Source organism: Phaethon lepturus, unplaced genomic scaffold (assembly GCF_000687285.1).
Source record: "Phaethon lepturus isolate BGI_N335 unplaced genomic scaffold, ASM68728v1 scaffold6128, whole genome shotgun sequence".
Taxonomy (NCBI): domain Eukaryota; kingdom Metazoa; phylum Chordata; class Aves; order Phaethontiformes; family Phaethontidae; genus Phaethon; species Phaethon lepturus.
This window is the reverse complement of record NW_010555415.1, coordinates 22,150-40,754: the sequence shown is the minus strand read 5'-3', so window position 1 is coordinate 40,754 and position 18,605 is coordinate 22,150. Positions and strand designations below refer to the sequence as shown.

Below are 18,605 nucleotides of genomic sequence, written 5' to 3'. Positions count from 1 at the left end.
TTCTGTGATTCTGTGAAATCAAAGGAGGTCTCTGCTGTCTCAGAAGGGTGTGGACAAGATGCTTAAAAAGGAGAGAGAAAAGGCAAGAGAAAAAGAATACCTCTTAGGAAGCACCTTATAATGTCTTGATGAAACAGTTTCATTGGAGTTAGTCTCAGTAAATATCAGCTAAGGAGGCAGTTGCATGTATTAATGCCCCAGATTCCATCTGTTTATATTAGGTTTGTGGAACAAATAACCCAGCACGGATACAGATTTTTTCCTAAGGTTTGAAGTCTAATAAAAACAGAAATTAATGTTGCCCTCCTGAAAGATGGAAAGACAGAGCTGGAAAAAGGGCTGTTGAGTTTTCTTAGCAGTAGAAGTAACAGCAAATCAAGCTTCTGCAAAAAATTTCTTTGTTTTGCCTCTGTTCTGAACAAATCCAAGCTTAGATTTGTTTCTTTGCCCATTTGCTTTCTTATGTCTCTGCTGAGACTGCCACTCAAGACAACCACACTGCAAAAACTTGTCCAAAATGTATGGGAGAGGTTGGTGGTTTTGTTTGTTTTTAAAGCAAAAATAAACATGAGTTTATTTCATAGTTTTCTTTGATAGAGTAGTAGTTTGAAAAGAAATCACAATGGTGTAACTAAACTGAGAAGAATGCAAATTGTTGCTTCGGAGGCAGAAATATGTACATCAACAGTGAATGGGATAAAATGTAACATAAGCCTCCTATTTCTTTTGAAGGTCATTGCTTCTCTTTGGCAGTCAAACCAGAGGTTTTTGGAACAATGCAAAACACCTTCCAGTAATTTTAAATAGGTGGCTTCCAGCAATGCAGAATTATAGTAAGAGCTTAGGATCACTTGATTGCAGTCAGTTTTGCAGGTGACGAGAGGAAAGTGGTGCTTTTGAAATTCATGAAGTGAATGGCAAATTCTCAATAGCAAAGTGAAAGGTTTCAACCTGTTTTTTCTAATCATAAGCAGCAGAGAATTTTAACAATGTGTTGCTTAATAGTTGTAAAGCTCTTTCTTTAAGGTGGAAGGCTTAATATAACCATTCTTTGCTTGGTCAATAGACAATTTGCAGAGCAGGAGGAGTGATAATAATACACATTGCTCTTTGCAGTATATCCGTGTGTCATATGACACTAAACCAGATTCTCTGCTGCATCTCATGGTGAAAGACTGGCAACTGGAACTGCCCAAACTCTTAATCTCTGTCCATGGAGGCCTCCAGAACTTTGAAATGCAACCTAAATTAAAGCAAGTATTTGGAAAAGGTCTGATAAAGGCTGCAATGACCACAGGAGCTTGGATTTTCACTGGCGGTGTTAGTACAGGTAAGCAATTACCAGCACTTCTAGTTTACTTAAGAATTCAGTGGTGTTCATTCACTAATCTTTCCCACAGGCAGAAGGTTTAAGTCTACATGAATGAGTCATTAGCCAATAGACCAAAAAAGTACCATTGTAATCTTTTGTGTTAATCTCCTACCCAGCCCAGACCATAAAATTTTCCTGGGTCAATATCGATTTGCATTACTCACTGTTTCCCCTGAAAAAAATTTTCATCCTTTCAGTAGCAAGGAATCTACCACTAGTTAGAATAAATTTTTTTCATTGGTTGGTTATTCTTGTACTTAAGAAATCTCCTACTCCAAATTTGCCTAGCTTTAGCTTCTTACTGTTTTTTTGTACAAAGATCTTTCTGTTACTAAAAGTATATTTCCTGAGGATGTTTTCATACACAGCACTTCTGTCAAACTGCACAGGCTGAGTTCCATAGAACTCTCACACTAAGCATGTTTTCCAGTCCTTCAGGCATTATCACACCTCTGCTTTGAACTCTCTCCAGTTTTTTAACAGCCTTCTTGAATTTTGGATGCTGCAATTTTTGAGACAGTGCTTGATGAATCTTTTAATCTCTGAAATAAAACAGCCTTTCTGCTTCCATTTGACACTTCCCTATTCATGCAGCCATGGACTGAGTTAGCCTTTAGGCTATGTGATCTCTCTGAGAGTTAGTGATCAATTGATAATCCACCTTAAATGCCACGTCCCTGAGTCACTGTCTCCGTGGGATCACCCACCACCATGCATGCACATGCTCTGTCTTGTAATTATATAAAGTATTTGTTCTTAAATAAATGACTGTAAAGAGTTTGAAACACAAACCTCAAGTCAGTTGTAAATGTCTCTACTTGAAGACATTGCAGTCTCCTGTTTGCATTTTCCTCTGGTCTTCTGGCCACCCGGAACAGTTTTACGTTTCTGTGTTTCCTTTTTAACTATATCTAAAACGTCAGTTGTACAGTAGCTCCACATAATTGTACCAGAAAGTTTTTGGCACTATTCCTGGATTCTGTAAAAAAAACGATGTTTGATACTATGTCCAAAATTTGGAAGACGTTGAAAAATAGCTGTTTTGATGATTCCCTATATGTTGTTAAATTTTGAGAACAGTTGGTTTCTAATTAATTTCACTTATGTCAATATCAATTCTGAGTGATCTTCAGAAAGCAATCAGATGCAAACTTTCATTATAGTATTTCTATAGCAATATCTTTATTTAGCTGAAATAATTTTTTATACCAAGTTATTTCTCAGAAAACTGTAAGAATTAACTCCTTTGACTTCCATTTTACAAAAAAGGTCTAATGTCTTTAAGGGAGGGTGATGATTGCTATTCAGAATAATTTTTAAGTGAAAAAATATTTCTTAGATAACTATAGGGTTGGGGTTTTTTGCTTGCTCAGACCTCAGTGATAGCATTCCATATGTGTTTAGCATTGTGTACAATGCATAATAGAATTCCGGACAACGCTCCAGATTACACTGTGGCAAGTTAAGTAACTGGGTAAGTCTTTCAAAGACTTCATTGACTTCAAAACAAGGATGTGAAAAGGCAATAGGATTTACATGCAGCTATTACAAGATAAAAGCATGGGTTTGTCTGCATTGCATGTTCTGTTATAAAGTAGAGATACCAGTTTAGTAGTGAAAGCAATCCAGAAAAGCAGGTAGCTCCATGAAAGGCAAGAAGAAAATTCTGTTGTTTAGTGATCCCTCAAAAGTGCCACGAATGAATTAAACTAATTGTACTTATAGGTGTCATTCGTCATGTGGGAGATGCCTTGAAAGATCATTCTTCCAAATCCAGAGGACGAATATGTGCCATAGGAATTGCGCCATGGGGCATTGTAGAAAACAAGGAAGATCTGATAGGAAAAGATGTAAGTCTTTAAGGGAGCTCTTGTGTAATTATCAGTGTCAGCTGTGTTACAAAATACACTCACTGTTCATCTTTTCAGAATATTAATATTTTCACTGTTTCTAAAGCATGCCTAAGAGCAGAAATTGAAAAATTTCTTGAAGAAAAGCTGTTGTTTAAATATATTTCTCAGGTTGTCATATGTGACCTCAAAGTAAATATGGAGCTAGTGAGGTTTCCATTGCTTTCAATAGTAGAGGCCTCTCCTTAATGACAGTTTTAGGTCCTAACTTCAATGTGGGATACTGAGACTGCTATAAATCGTGTAAGGGCCTTTATGTGTACAAGACTGGCTTTTATTGTAGATGGGTACTCTGCAGTGGCATATTAATTATTAGGAACTCTAAATGAGAATGTATTTTCTAATGCAGTAAGAGGATTATGTTAACACAGTGTGTGATCAAGGAGAGTATATTAATGAGCTTAGGGGGACATGCAGGAGAGTGCACAGATGTGACTGTCATCCTCCAAATAAAACACTGCTGTGAAGAGTTCAGGTTTTAAATGTAAAAGCAAGATCCATTTCTAATTCTTCTCTGTTTTTGATTATAAAGGTCTGGTTGATTTGTTTCCCCATAAGGCGTGTGGTCCTGTTGGGCAGTGTGGGGAATTTTTACATTTATTTCTTCTAATCTAGGTGCATCTATCCTTTTGACACACAGGTGACACGGGTTTACCAAACAATGTCAAACCCTCTAAGCAAGCTCTCTGTGCTCAACAGTTCCCATACCCACTTCATTCTGGCAGACAATGGTACACTAGGTAAATATGGAGCTGAAGTAAAGTTACGACGTCAGTTGGAAAAACACATTTCCCTCCAGAAAATTAACACACGTAAGTACTTGGGGCAAACTGTAACCATAAAATCTTAAAGGAAGGAGAGGAGGAAGGGCTTGAAATACTTCAAGGTATTGAAGTTAAATGGTTCTTCCAGCTCTTTCTAGCAGGAATTTGATCGGGACTGTGTGACTAAACTAGAACATACACTGTCTGATAAGTGGTGAAAGAGCCCACATCTAACAGCACAGAAAACCCAGAGAAGTAAGGATTGCATAAAGAGAGGAAGAAAAATTGACAAATAATAGTGAGGAGAAGCTTCAATGCAGTAAGAATTTAAGGAAAGGGAAAGGTAAAGAGTTTGTGCACTTCTAGCTACAATTCATAAGCATCAGCAAATACACAGAATGGGTTGATTCTGTACAGTTCCTGTTTTCAGGAATCCTGTGCAGCTGAGTGGTTTCTGATTACAAATGTTCATACTAACATTTTATTTTCTCTTTTATATGAATTTGTTTCTTTGAAATATCACATTCAAAATTCTTTGATCTTCCAGATAAACTCAGCTAGGATGTTGATTTTTAATGAAGCCATTATCAAGATATAATTTCACATCTGTGTTTTCCTATTTAGAGTTATGTGCAGCTTTAAAATTTCTTTTAAAATTTCTGCCAGTTGTTACAGCTATCTAAAACAACTTTCTAGAATTTTTTTGTCATTACTTAGAAACAAATTCTTTTAAAAGATGTTTCATTAATATTTTAGTTCAAAGAAATGATTTTTTAAAGAGTAAGAACATTTAAAAAAATAGTATCTGTGTTTTCCAACAACTTAAAAAAACCCCACAACAACCACCTAATTAAAAATGGTCCCAAAAAATTTAATAGTCTTTGAATCTGGAGAATAGGCATCAGTTCTACCAGTTACCTTTCTGACTTCTTACAGATGCAGTTGTAACCTGTGTAGGCCCATATAAATAAGAAAAAACAAACATTCAGAATGCATTGAACTCTACAAAAGTTTCTAATAGGGTTTAAGTGGTCTTATGGGTAGAAAAATGAAGTACAGTGCCAGGTAAAGCCAAAAGGCACAATTAGGGATCAGCCACAAGATCTGTAAACATTCTGAAAGGTCTTCAGGTACTGCTTTTTGCCTATGGTAAGCTTAAGAAACTGAACTCACCAAAATGATGCTCCTTGCATTTGAGTGTGGAGATAGTGTTGTGCACATTAGAAATAGCTAACGTTAGCTATGCTTTTTTCATCTTTGTCTTCTGCAGAAGTGCTGGGAGAGTTGTAGCACCGTAAAAGGGGGCACTGGCTTGGAAGATAAGGAAGTCAGGGCCCAGCAACTAGATTTTCTATATCATTTATTTTGATATCGCTGGGGATATTGGTTCTGATTTAAGTAGTGTTTGGTGATTTTTGTCATGAGAAGGACAAAGTTGGGAATACACATAGGAATTAAGAGTTCTGTGAAGGGCTGCAGTACACCTACTAGTAACAACATATAGGGAGTTGTTTTGTTTCTTTTTAATCACTTAAGCACAGGCACCTCTTCTGGAAATCTCGCAGGAATCACTAAGGATTTCATGGACACACAGGCCGGCCCATGCTCTGCGACTCCTCCTTATCAGAGATGGGGTATACTGACAGGAGGATTTCGGGAAGTCTCTGCTGGTTTTGTCCATGGTGTTCCTGTTCTTCAGAGATGAATGAAGGTTGAAAATATGAACTCAAATTTCATGTGTTCAGCTGTACAAAAAAGTGCATCTTCTTTATAAAGTGCTGGTCGTTTTGCAGATTAAGAACTGAATTCAAATGCTTATGATAGTGGGATTAGTCAGCCTTCAGGTAATGTTTTGTCCTTCATTTCCCCAAGTATCTTGTGACCAAGGCTACTGAGACCATGTGACCTGTGGGCTTCCCTTTGTCATCCTATGCCTGGAAATCACAGTGAGGCAGGGACAGCAAAGGGATGCTCAGCTGTCGTCTCTTCCATCGGCCAGCCATTTCAGCCTCATGATAAAGACACTAATTTCATATTTTTTATCTTAGGGAAGTATGTCCTAACTTTGTATGTCTACAACCTTCCTGTAGGTAACCAATGAAGAGTTAAACCATCAAAGTATCTGGGAGCCATCCAAGTAACAGTGAAGTTAATGAAGTAATAGGAGAATCATGTTAGCTGTACATGGTGTCTGTCAAAAGAGATTACAAACAGTTCACCAACACAGAGAGAATACATGATCAGTATGGAGCTGATGCAAAAGCAAGGGCAGAGAGACTTATTACCCTTTTCCTTTTGGGGCTATGAAATGGGATATGGACATTTTTCCTGGTGTTGGCCATGAAATGGCCATCATTTTTCCTAACTGCTCTGGTTTGAAGTGATGCTGTAACACAAAAATCACATCCACTCATAATATCTCAACCTCTTAAAATAAGTTTCAATGACACTTCTGGTTTTGTTTCTGCTCTGTTTTTTGCAGGACTGGGACAAGGTGTTCCTGTAGTTGGGCTCATAGTGGAAGGGGGTCCCAACGTGATCTCCATTGTTTTAGAGTGCCTACGAGAAGAACCCCCTCTCCCTGTTGTGATATGTGATGGTAGTGGACGAGCATCGGATATTCTGTCATTTGCACACAAGTATTCAGAAGAAGGAGGGTAAGATTTTGAGTTCTTCACTAAAGCTGAGTCTTGCTCAGGAGAACAATGTAGGACTATGTTCCTTGCTTTCATTAAAGCTTCATAGAAAAACACCTCAGGGACAAAATGCTACTAAAAGAGGCGTTTTTTGCTGTCAGTCAACTTTTGTTGCTTGTTTGATCTTAGCCTTGGTGTCAGCCTCCTTAGCTTAGATCAAACTTTACTTTTTTTTTTTCTTTCTGTCTCATTCATCATTCCTACCAGCTCATAGGGGTCCTGTAAGGTGTACTGTTGAAATCCTGAAGACTGAACTTCTTAACAGAAGTATATCTATAATACATAACAGGAGTAAGAGCTACGTGCATTATATTCCAGGGTGAAAGGATAGTTCAAGTTCCCTGCAAGTTTTTAGATTAATGCTGTCGTTCTGAGATGCATAAGAGCCAGTCTGGATATGAATTTCTTGATTACTGTTCAGGAATCCTTCCTGAACTGCTTACCTGTACTGAATGCAAAGATGCTGTGTGTTTTCATTTATTTTCAAAATGAAGTCATTGCACTGGTGGATTAAAAATTGTTTCTCAAACAGCAGACCTTCTGAATATATACTAATTCTGGCAATATCTTCTTCTATGTCTCATTTTTCATTTAGGATAATAAGCGAATCCCTTAGGGACCAGCTTCTAGTTACCATCCAGAAAACCTTTAACTACAACAGGAATCAAGCTCATCAGCTGTTCATCATTCTTATGGAGTGCATGAAGAAAAAAGAACTTGTAAGTGTCCTAAAAGTAGTTCACAAAGATAATTTCTGTGACCAACCTTTGTAAGAATACTTTCAAGTGCCATTCTCACAGAGTTACAGTTTAAACTTTTTTTTTCCTTTCCATATAGCTCCATAAATGTACACAATTATTCATCCATAAGCATAGGCCAAGAAGGGGATTTTGTCTTCTGGAAAGCCTTTAAAACCAGTTTCAGATTCTTCTGTGTAAGTTGATCGGAGTCTTTGTTCACGGACTTCCACAAGGCAGACTAAGACACTGAGATAAATGCACTAAAACCAGGATCAACTGCAGATGAGGAAATGCAGATGAGATCTACTCCTGCAGTAGAGGAAAGATAACTGAAGAAAGGGTTCCTAGGAGCGATGAGCATTCAGAGTGCATCAGCACGTTTTGGTCTTCTGATATAGTTACTTTTTAACAGCCCTTCATTTCAGTTAAATGGGCTATTCAGGTCTTTCAAAAGAAATTGAAGCATTAAGTGTTCTTGAAGATCCCAGCCTTGCTTGATCCTGGCTTGTTGCAGGTACAGTTCTATGTACTGTACCACTCAGTCAGGTTCCTGCCTCTCTGCCATATCCCAGCTGCAGAGAAAACTGTGCTTAGGAAAAGAAAATCTTTAACATTCACATCTGTCATCTGTGAACAGTGTCTTGCAGTTGTGTTCACTGTGCCTGCGGCTTTGCAGGCGTAATGAATCTTTGCGTGTTTTCCTTTGAATAATTGTCTTAGTGAATTTTTGTAAATATGACCTCTCCCTTGAGTCCTGGTATAATTCCATTTAATTCTTTCATACAAATCCTAAGCAGCTGTTTTAATAGCAGGTGAGCAGTTTGATGGATTTTTTATGGTTTTTTAATTACAACTGGAACTGGTATGGCTGATATTTTTATCTTTTTTGCTGAAGTTGTATATTTCTACTAGACAGACACAAGACAGAACTACCACAGCCTTCTCCTCAGACTGTGTGTCGGGAATCAGATAACCAAACTGCTATTGAATTTAAGCATGAAATGTGGGGCAGTTTCATTCTTTAGGATGCCTAATTGTATCACTAAGGGAGTGACACCTACAACAGGAGCAGCTATAAAGAGATTATTCAAATGACAGATGAAACTTTTCTCATGAAGCTGAGAAAATAGGGAATTTTTTCTAAGTTCTTAGAAAAATTATGTTTCATGCTCCCTTAAAACTAAGTGTATTTTCCTTCCACAGAAGCCACACTTTCTGTCTTTGGTCAGCGTGGAGACAAACGCTAAACTCTAGTCTTCCTAAGTTTAATACTGTCTTCAATAGATCTTGTGAAACTTTTTTCTTAAAATTTTAAATAAACTGAATGTAACATTCCTTACAGTTCTTACTCTTTTTAGTAGGGAGTGTTCTTTTTACTTCTAGAAGTAACTATTTAGTTGTTCCATGAGAAATAATAAATCCTGCTCTAGTACCCAGAGAAGTATGATGGATGGGGAAAAAAAGTCTTTTCCCTCGAGTATTGGCTTGTTATTTGCCATGGCAATGCTGCATGTAGTAGCTGCCAGTGTTTGCATTTCCAGTCTCAGATTTGGAGCAAAGAAAATGAATACAATGTAATTTTTAGCTATCTAAGCCCAAATCCCAACATATTTACTTCAGAATCAGTGCAGTGATTTAGTTTGAGCATGAGGTCACATGCACTGTTGTGAAAAAGGGGAGCAGCCCCTATATGTTACTTCTGTAAGTGCCATTGATTCTTAAGTAATAGCTTTTGTGCAAGTAAGATCAGAATCAAATTGTCTAACATTTGACCTGATTTACACACAGAGATCACAGAACATGAACAGGCCCACCATTTTTTGCTAGAGCTATCACTACCATGCACAGGAACACTTCTGGTTCCATCTTTTTCTGTTATGTGGTTTCATATTGACTTGATGATATTAGTGAGTGAAGGGCTAATGCAAGAACGGTACCACTTGATCCCCACTTAGAGTAATAGAACGCAGAGCTGAACTCAGCACAATGGTACTAGTCATAATGCAAAAAAACTTCCTCAAATCTGTACATCAAGCTTTGTGGTAGTTCTCTTTTTTCCCAGTGATCAAAGTACCAACCAAGGCGTTATTTTTACACTGCTCTTGAGCCATTAAAATAAATAGTGGAAATGAGGAGATCACTTCTATCAGATCAGAATTTTCCCTGATGTTCCAGTCAAGGAACAAAGAGGAGCACAAAAAAAGTCAGAAACCCAGTTGCATCATACCCACTGAATGAAGTCTGATTCTCTGAGATGTCCTGTTCTACTTTTCAACATTTCTCTTTATATCTCACATCAGTAGAAAGGTGACTAGCAAAGAGTTTGGAACATAAAGAAAGTTTATGTTATGAAGGAATTTAGTGATGTTTGCTATTTTTTCTTTCTCCTGCTTTGGAAAGATGGACACTAAAATTGGTTTTGAAATTTTTCAGATGTTAAGTAAAATTATTTTTTAAAGTATAATGCCAACTGTACTGTTGTATATTCTCTGCCATAGACATGCCCATAGGAGCCTAGCCTCTCACAGGTAAAAGCTCATACAAAATATTCAGTGAAGTTAGGGGATTTTGGCTGAGTCAAGGAACACATGAAAAAACATGATCAGTGGCTCTCAGGATTAACCTACAAAGCCATTCTCAACACCTTTCAGGAAGTTTTTCTATGACAATTAAAACAACATACAATTGGGATGGGAATCTGTGTAAAGCAATCACCAGGTTGTTTGCAGAGTTTATACCAGTTTCGTATACCACCAAAAAGCTGGCCTTTTTCTAGAGATTATGCTGGGCATTGGCTCATGCCTCTGACTTTTCTTTATAATGCTGATCTCTGCTGCCAAGGAGGTGCTTGTTTTCATATCTATACATTTCAAGATAACAACTAAATACTTGAATGCCAACAAGTAGTTTCCCGCCTTCTGTATGGTATCATAGAAGTCTCTTCTCCTAATTGTGTTTCCCTTCTTCCCCCATTCTCTGCAATGCTTTTCTCTCCAAGGTTCATTATATTTGATGCTGAATTCCCTTTAGTGTGGGAGGGATTTCTGCGAGAAGGCCCATTTTAGTTTTATCTCTGTTCCTTGATTTTTTGATCAGATTTTGATAGTACTTATTTCTTGGGTTCAGAAAAGCCAGATGATGCAATTTTGAGTTATTTTTAGCAACATCTATTTAAATACCTTTGCCAGAACTAAATTGTCTAAGGATTAATCCAGCTGCAAATGTCTCTTGGAACAGAACGTGACAAATGCTGTATTTTCTAGTAATGCAGCTCTGTACTGCAATCAGCTAGACACCCATCCATGCTTTTTTCTTATGCATTCAGAAGTATTACCAGCATGACCAGTTGATTATATAAAATCTTACTTAAGGGCTCCAAATGTGAAGTCTGGAGATTGTCTGGGTAATAAAAATGTACTGTTGATATGTTTACATTTGTATGGTGCCAAGGTTAGTTCCATACATAAGCCTTTGTCAGAAGTCAAGTTGGTAATAAGCATGACTATGATAAGCTGACTGTAAGAGTCAGCCTTCCTAGAAGAACTGGTTGAGAAAAGATAGCCCATAGCTACCTTAGTCAGACTGCTTTGACTTTAAAATGCACATCAGAGCTGGCCTGATTTACTCAGCAAAATTCACACTGACTGTGCAGCGTAAGGATACTTATGGTTTGCATTTGTTGATAATTTTGTCTGCTTTCTTGTTAATTAATAAATTTTGTCCTTTAGGTCTTCTCTCTTCTAATGTCATGTATTTTTGTGTTCATGCAAAATCTATTATAACTGTTGAGAAATTGCTATTCCCAGTACTTAGTGCTAGTATCTGCTGTGAAGAGTTGCTTTTGGAGAATGAAGAATTTGTTATTTTTTGTCTGCATTCAGTAGTAACTTAATTAACATAGAATATTAGGTTATTCTGCTTTTGAATTATTAATCTTTTAATATGTAGTTCAAAGGCTAAACTTTATACGAGTTACTGTTTCTAAAATCAGTGAATTGTAATGGACTCAACTAAGCAAATGTGACTAGAAATAATTGCTTTTCTTTATTAGTTGATTCCGCTTTTTTGTTTGTCAATATGTTGCATATCTTGTAACTAAAAAGTACTTGAGTGTTATTGTTAATAAAATTAATGCCATGATAGTTATCTCAGGTAACTAGCATTTCCATTTCCAAGATGGCATTTCTGTTACTACTGGAAAGTAATAGAACTGTCAGAAAACAATCAGTTTGGCATGGCAGTTTTGTCACCACTTTTCAAAATTCACGGATTTGGTGAAGAATTTCATCAAGTTTGTTATGTTTACTATGGCAGGGATGGTTTAGGATAACTTTATTGAAAGAATTTAATTAAATGCTTTTGTGAAAGTTAAATTTCAAAGAAAAATTGAGTCGAACTGTATTTTTTGAAAAATCTCAAATCTTAGAAAATAATAAAGCTTCACTGTTCTGCTCTTTTTTGTATCTATATATTTAGTCTCTCTTTCATGTGTTGTAATTTTGTGTGTTTGGTTTTATGCTATCCTTTAGATTACAGTGTTCCGCATGGGGTCTGAAGGGCAACAGGACATTGAGATGTCTATCTTAACTGCTCTCCTCAAAGGTGGGTTTTGCAAGCAATTAGGAAGGATGCACCAACTGATCCCAAGAAGACAGTCCTATACACTGTCTAAGGTTCACTCCCGATGTTTAAGTCTTTGATCTATTTGCTTGGATTCTAACAAGTAACCTGAACGCACTTGGCTTAAGATTCAGATTAGCTTGAAGCATAAAATGTAGATTGAAATTTTTGTGTGGCTTTCCTCACCTAAAGCCTGGGATGGGAATGCTGTAACAACTATACTACTGATATTTCAACACATTTTATTGCAGTTCTAGCATATTTTAACAAAGTTAAGTCGTCTAATCTTCCTGCCTTTTTTCTTTTTTTTTTCTGTCTGGAAGCTCTTTAAGCTTTAGGGCAAGATTTAGGATCAGTTCCATATTTATTTGGATTTTGTTATGTTCACTGAAACAACTATTTTGGATAGTCTGGAAGTCTGGAATGCTCTGGAATATGTCTGGAAGCTCTTTAAGCTTTAGGGCAAGATTTAGGATCAGTTCCATATTTATTTGGATTTTGTTATGTTCACTGAAACAACTATTTTCTCTCTGCAGGTATATAGTAGTTGATACGGGCTCTATATGGGATCACTGGAGTCCCCAAAGCTGAGAGATAAAGAGAGGAATTACTATACTCATATCTACAGCATTGGCCAGAGGAGCTGAGAAGAAGAGTCTTTTAGAATAGTTAAATGTCTATCTTTAGTATCAGAATATAAAGTCAATGTGGATGCTTTAAGGAAAAAAAGGAGACGATCTGGTTAATCTTTTTGAATGTAGGATTATGGGATTAAATGGAAGATGCTGTAAATTGATTTGATGCATCCACTGCATTGTGGTAGAATTATTTAATGGTAGTATGATATGGATTCAGGCTTGCTGTTTTCTAGTTCTTGGAGAAGTCAGTTACAGGTTATCCAATCTTGGTTCATCATGCATGAAATACTAAACATTTGTGTGTTTCTCTTTAGGTACCAATGCATCTGCTCCAGACCAGCTCAGCCTGGCTTTGGCCTGGAATCGTGTAGATATTGCACGCAGCCAAATCTTTGTCTTTGGGCACCACTGGCCAGTAAGACAAAATTTTCCTAGTCGTATTGTTTGCTAACAATTTAAAGTAAGTGGTGGACTATTCACACCTTGGATTTTGTTGGCAGGAGAAACAGTATTGAATTCTGATTTATGCCAAACTGATGTAGGACATCTCAGAATGACCTATGGATTTTGAAACTTCCTTATACTGCCATTTGCAGATAATTAGCAATAATTCAAACTCTGTGAAAGAAAGAAAAGCAATTTCAGGACAAGCATAAAAATAGCCTTATTTAAGATTCCCTGTAGGATTTGAAAGGGGGGCTGTGGAGCATTTACTGGAAACAATCTGTGGCCTTACATACAACTGGACAATAGCAGTCCTGGTCACCTCCAGTGAAGTTGTGTGACGCCCTAGCATTGCTTAGACTTCTGACTGTCTGTGTCATTGACATGCTAGCAGTTGGCAAGGTCCCCAGCTACTTATCAAAGCATGCAGCAAGGAAATTCACAGAGCTGCTTAGAAGGAATTGTGTGCTCACTTCATTAACAGTTGTGAAAATCTCTGTTTGGATTAATGGAGCAAAATCCTGATGACCAAAACAAACCATTGTAGAAAACAAGCCTGTGGCAGGCAGAACTGTGCCAAAGGAACCAAGCAGCAGATCTTCAGTAAAGCTGTTGGTGCTGAAATTGGATTTCCTTTCTCAATTTGTTGGAGTTTGATGCTGCACTAGTTGAAGTCAGTGGTGAAACACTGCAGTGCCTTTATTCATCTGTGTAACTAAAATCCTCTATTTAAGTCACTTCCATGTCTCACTGTATTGGTGCTTTTTGCTTTACTGTGTGTGAACCATCTGTTGTTGAATTACTATAAAGTGAGGAAATGAGCCTAAAAGAGGCAATGCGAATGAAGTGCAATAATTTTTTTTTTAGTTAGATGTCTTTCGTGAAACTATGCAATAAAATGACACACAAAGGAACACTGTTCATGTGCACACTGTACGTAATGGTGAGATTTATTTCATTTGGAAGCCCGTATAATTAAACTAATGTTGCTGCATATGCTGTTTTATTCCTTCACTTACTGTAACGGGATGTTTCCAATACTCAAGGTTTGTTAAAATGCTTATAGAGAGAGGATTTAATCATGCTAAATGTTATGAAGTATTACTACTGTAAAACATTTATTTGGATGAAATGTTCAAATATCCATATTATTGTGGCTAGACTCAGGCGTACCACCTAACAACTGAAGCCAGTTACTGCTTTGGCCTATTTCACACTCATACTCTGCAACAATTTGTGGAAACAATGTCAGCCAATTGCAATTCACTGTCATTTCAAATTCATAAAGATTACTTTCTAACTAGCATGTGCTGCAAGTTGACAGTTGCGGATTTGCCCAGCTTATGAATGGATTCATGGTTGCTAGGCAAGGAAGATTTTTTTTTAAGACAAACAAAACCACAGAAAACAAGCCTCGTTAAAAGCTTGGTTCCGTAGTTCTCTGTGCAGAGTACAGATAGTTATAATCCGGTTTACATGTTTGTGGAGGTTATATAACCTAAGCATTAGCTGGAGCAAGTTAAGCCTCCAAATCACAGACAAGTAGTGTCAAGTTACTTGCATGTGTGCCTGCCTGTCTTGGGTAGATAGGTTGGAAAAGGGAAGGGCTTTGCAAAGAGTAAACATGTCTCAAGAGGTATAAAGAGAAATCTTGTCTGCAGAATGTAAATGAAACAGTTAGTGGCTCTCTTCCCTCTCCTTTCTGCCTCTGCAGTATGGATGCTATTTGGCATCATCCAACATTCTTGTTAAGCTCTTTCTGTCCAACTCCTTATCCTGCTTTTTGCTATTTATTTTGACACCTGTTGCTTTCACTGAGAGCAAAGAAACTGGTGTCACAAAATTGAGTAGTGTCTCTTTTCAGTCCTCGCTCACTGATTTTATTTTACGAGAGAAATCCTCCACAGTCTACCTACTTGACTACTTTGACTTTCAGTGTTATTGACTACATTAGACATAACACCTGTAAAAAAAGTGTAAAGCTGTGGCTATGCAAAAATGTCCTTATACTTAAGGAAATAAAAACTTTTAGTTGGCTGCATGTGAGAAGTGGTGACTGGGGAGCAATTTCAATAGGAGTGTATGCAATGAAATAGTCACTGTATGATCAACTAGATGTCTAATACTTCTAATGCATTATTAAATACAGCCTTTAGGAAGCCTTACAGCTCCTGATGGTATAGCTCCTGAGAAAGAAAAGAAATCTCCAGCAGTTCAGACTAAAGCAGCCAGAGGGAAAGGAAAAGGGAAGAAAAAGGGAGGAAAAGGAAAAGAAGAGCCAGAAGAAGAAACAGACCCAAGAAAGCTTGAACTCCTGAACTGGGTGAGATGAAAGTATTTGTACTAAGATGAAGAGTTCTATTTTTTTTCATCTTGAGGGAGATGAAGAGAGACGGAAAATACACATTTTTGTTCTATAAAATGCTCATTTGCACATTCTTACTAGATCAGCAACAGATTCTGTAGGGATGCTGTTCAGTCTTTGAGCCAGGAATCCTCCTGTCAGCCCATGTGCACCACATGAAGCCATACCACAACAGTACCACTCAGTGCTTATCTGCTGCATCTTCTTCCCTGCACTTCTCAAGGAAACAAGAACACCAGTGAACATCTTCATCCTTCCTTGTACATGTTGTTTATCCAGTGAAGGCAGTTTAAACATCTCAATTTCCAGGTGCTTCATTTTCCAGTTGCAGTAGGTTAGATTGTTCTGTTGTCTGGATTGAAGTTCATGTGTCAAAGGGATTGCTGCTCAAGGGATTTTCCCCTCTCCTACTGGGTCTAACCCATTAGACCACATTAAGAGACTATCCATTAGGCTTCCTGACCAGTATTTTCCAAAGGCAAATCTAAGTTGGTGAAGGAAGAGGAGGTGCTTCTTCACAAATGATTTGAGTCTTTCAGCATTATATGTTGCCTTTTCTCTGTGATGCAGCAGTTTGAGTGGATTATACTCATGCGAGTCATCAGGGTAAATTATGTCAACCTCTTCTTCAATGTATACAGTGCATTTTTCTTAAATTTTAACTTGTTCTTATCATGTTGAGCAAGTAAATATCTTTTTCACATAATGTGTCAAGCATGGTATGCCTGGTTTATTTAAACATACTAAACAAAATGAGTGAAAGCTACAGCTGTATTGCTAAAGGTTTCCTTCACTGCTATCTTCTTGCCCAAGACCTCATCAGAAAACTCTATGATCTGTATTGACTAGCACATGGGTAAAATACCATTTTCTGAATTCCTTTTCACTTACAGATTAATCAACATATTTGGGAACTTGGGAATATCCTAAGTAATGAAAATGTTTGTGGTTGTTGGCCAGCCAACTTTTCTGTGCTCATGTAGTCTCACATTCTCCATTCTGCAATTCAGGTGAATTCCCTGGAGCAGGCTATGCTGGATGCACTGGTTCTGGATCGAGTAGACTTTGTGAAACTACTTATTGAGAATGGAGTGAACATGCAGCACTTTCTCACTATTCCTCGACTGGAAGAACTTTATAATACTGTGAGTAGGAAGAAATAATAAAATGCCCTGTGGTATCTTTGCTAACAGAGGCATCCATTTTCTTCTTCTCCTTCTGAGATATGCTTGTTTTTCCAAAGAAGCTCTGAGCCCTGACAATACACAGAAGTTGGATAGCAGTGAAGGGAGACAGTGCTACTACAGATAGTGTCCTGTTGTTTTCCTACATACAGACATTCCTAATTAATAAGCCTACAGCAGCTTTCAGAAGCTGCTGCAGTTTGTTACGTAAATATCGTGATGTATTTAAAATGCACGTTCAGAACGCTTAAAGAACAAATGTAAATAATAAAAATTTAATACCAACCAGTAGCGATCATTTACTTTTAATCTCAATTACTTTTTGTGTATGTATACCTTAATATTATTGAAATAAGCCTGTAAATTTGATGAAGTACTTATGCAGGAACTTTTATTCTTAGCACATTGCAGAAGTCAGTGTGATTTTTCCTTGTGACCCAGCAAAGCAAAATGTTTTTCCCAAAACCACAGAACATCATGCTTTTTTATTCAAGTTCTCCCTGACCCAACCCATAGCAAATTCATCACGAACATAACTATTTCTAGACTTTCTTCCCACCATTTAAGTGGCACCTAGTCTAGGGCAGCATTCATACAACATATAATCTCAGTCTAGTCTTCCAATCCCTTTATGGCTCCTGCAGCAAGTACAAGTTCAGACAGTACCACAAACTGTTGTGACTTGAGTCACCACATAAAAGATTGTAAGAAAGGGATTAAACAGCTCTTGATAGAAATGTGTTTGTCATTGTAGCCCAGTTTCTTCTTTTCACCCCTGCAGAGTGTGATGGCACATGGTTGCCTGAAGTTCTGCTTACAATGCCAGATCATTAATTACATTTGTGTTTGCAAAAAATCTGAAGAATTAAGCTCTAAATGACTGTGAATAATTTGTGTTTCAGAGATTGGGTCCACCAAATACGCTGCATTTGCTAGTCAGAGATGTGAAAAAGGTAAGATTAACTAACAGCAGCATTACATTTGCATGATTACATTAACCACAACATCATGTAAACATGTGAGTCAACAGTAAAAGCAAGCATATCACGGGGGAAAGCAGGCATTTGAAATTAGATGGTAACTGTTAAGAAAGGAAAGTTAAATTACTTCTTGTGATAAACAGTGATGTCAGTCTCAATTGGGCAGTCTCTATACTGCACTGCTAGTAATTTAAAAAATAAGAAGAGGAAAGTTAAGCTCCTAGTAGTGTAATATATCATTTGAGATTTAGGCTGATATTGTTTCTTCTCTACAAGAAGCTCCTAATGCAGTATTACAAAGGTGGAGAGGAAGGAAAGGCCTTCTAGGTTAACTGGAAGCCCCACTCACAAGCACAGAATTTGTTCCCTTTTGTTTGTTTCCTTGTGTGTTTTTTAGTTACTTTTCTCCCAAGTAATCCTACTTTTACCTGGGAGAAAATCTGTTCTGTTTCTCAGTGCTACAAATGCCAAATTTGTTACTCATTTGTTTCCATTGCATGTAAATTTGTTCATTACACATGAATAGAGTCATTGTAAGATTTGTTGTTGTATTTGCTCTCTTTGAGGTTTTGGAGCTTTTATTCAGTGAAATTTAGCTACATGAAATAGCCTGTGTTCCTTTTTGCAAGGAAAAGTCCCATTTATTCCTGGGAGGTTTAGATGTGGGAATTGCGCAGTCCTGGGTTAATGTACAATTCATATTGATCTGTTTCATAGTTTAACACTTTTCTCATTCAGCATTTGTCTTTTTGAGTGTTACTAATACTCTTCTGCATTCTGTTTTCTGTCTGTTTCTCCTCCTTTTCATTGCATTTTCATGGTTCACTCGTTCAGCGGCAGTCTCGGGGATTCAGTTGGGTTAACATGGAGGTGATGTGTTTGCTCAGGATGT

The 18,605-nt window shown here is 37.4% G+C and overlaps 1 protein-coding gene across 1 annotated transcript in view; it reads left to right on the top strand.

The window, feature by feature from the left end:
• Window positions 1–1,116: 1,116 nt before the first annotated feature.
• TRPM1 (transient receptor potential cation channel, subfamily M, member 1) overlaps window positions 1,117–18,605 on the top strand; it is a gene marked incomplete at both ends in the record, with an annotated part of 38,808 nt that continues 21,319 nt past the window's right edge. Inside the window, 10 exons of the mRNA XM_010292141.1 lie at window positions 1,117–1,330; window positions 3,098–3,222; window positions 3,923–4,094; window positions 6,529–6,703; window positions 7,338–7,461; window positions 12,012–12,084; window positions 13,055–13,155; window positions 15,334–15,507; window positions 16,560–16,694; window positions 17,636–17,686. Coding sequence (XP_010290443.1) covers window positions 1,117–1,330; window positions 3,098–3,222; window positions 3,923–4,094; window positions 6,529–6,703; window positions 7,338–7,461; window positions 12,012–12,084; window positions 13,055–13,155; window positions 15,334–15,507; window positions 16,560–16,694; window positions 17,636–17,686 — 1,344 coding nt within the window. The remainder of the gene's footprint in view (window positions 1,331–3,097; window positions 3,223–3,922; window positions 4,095–6,528; window positions 6,704–7,337; window positions 7,462–12,011; window positions 12,085–13,054; window positions 13,156–15,333; window positions 15,508–16,559; window positions 16,695–17,635; window positions 17,687–18,605) is intronic.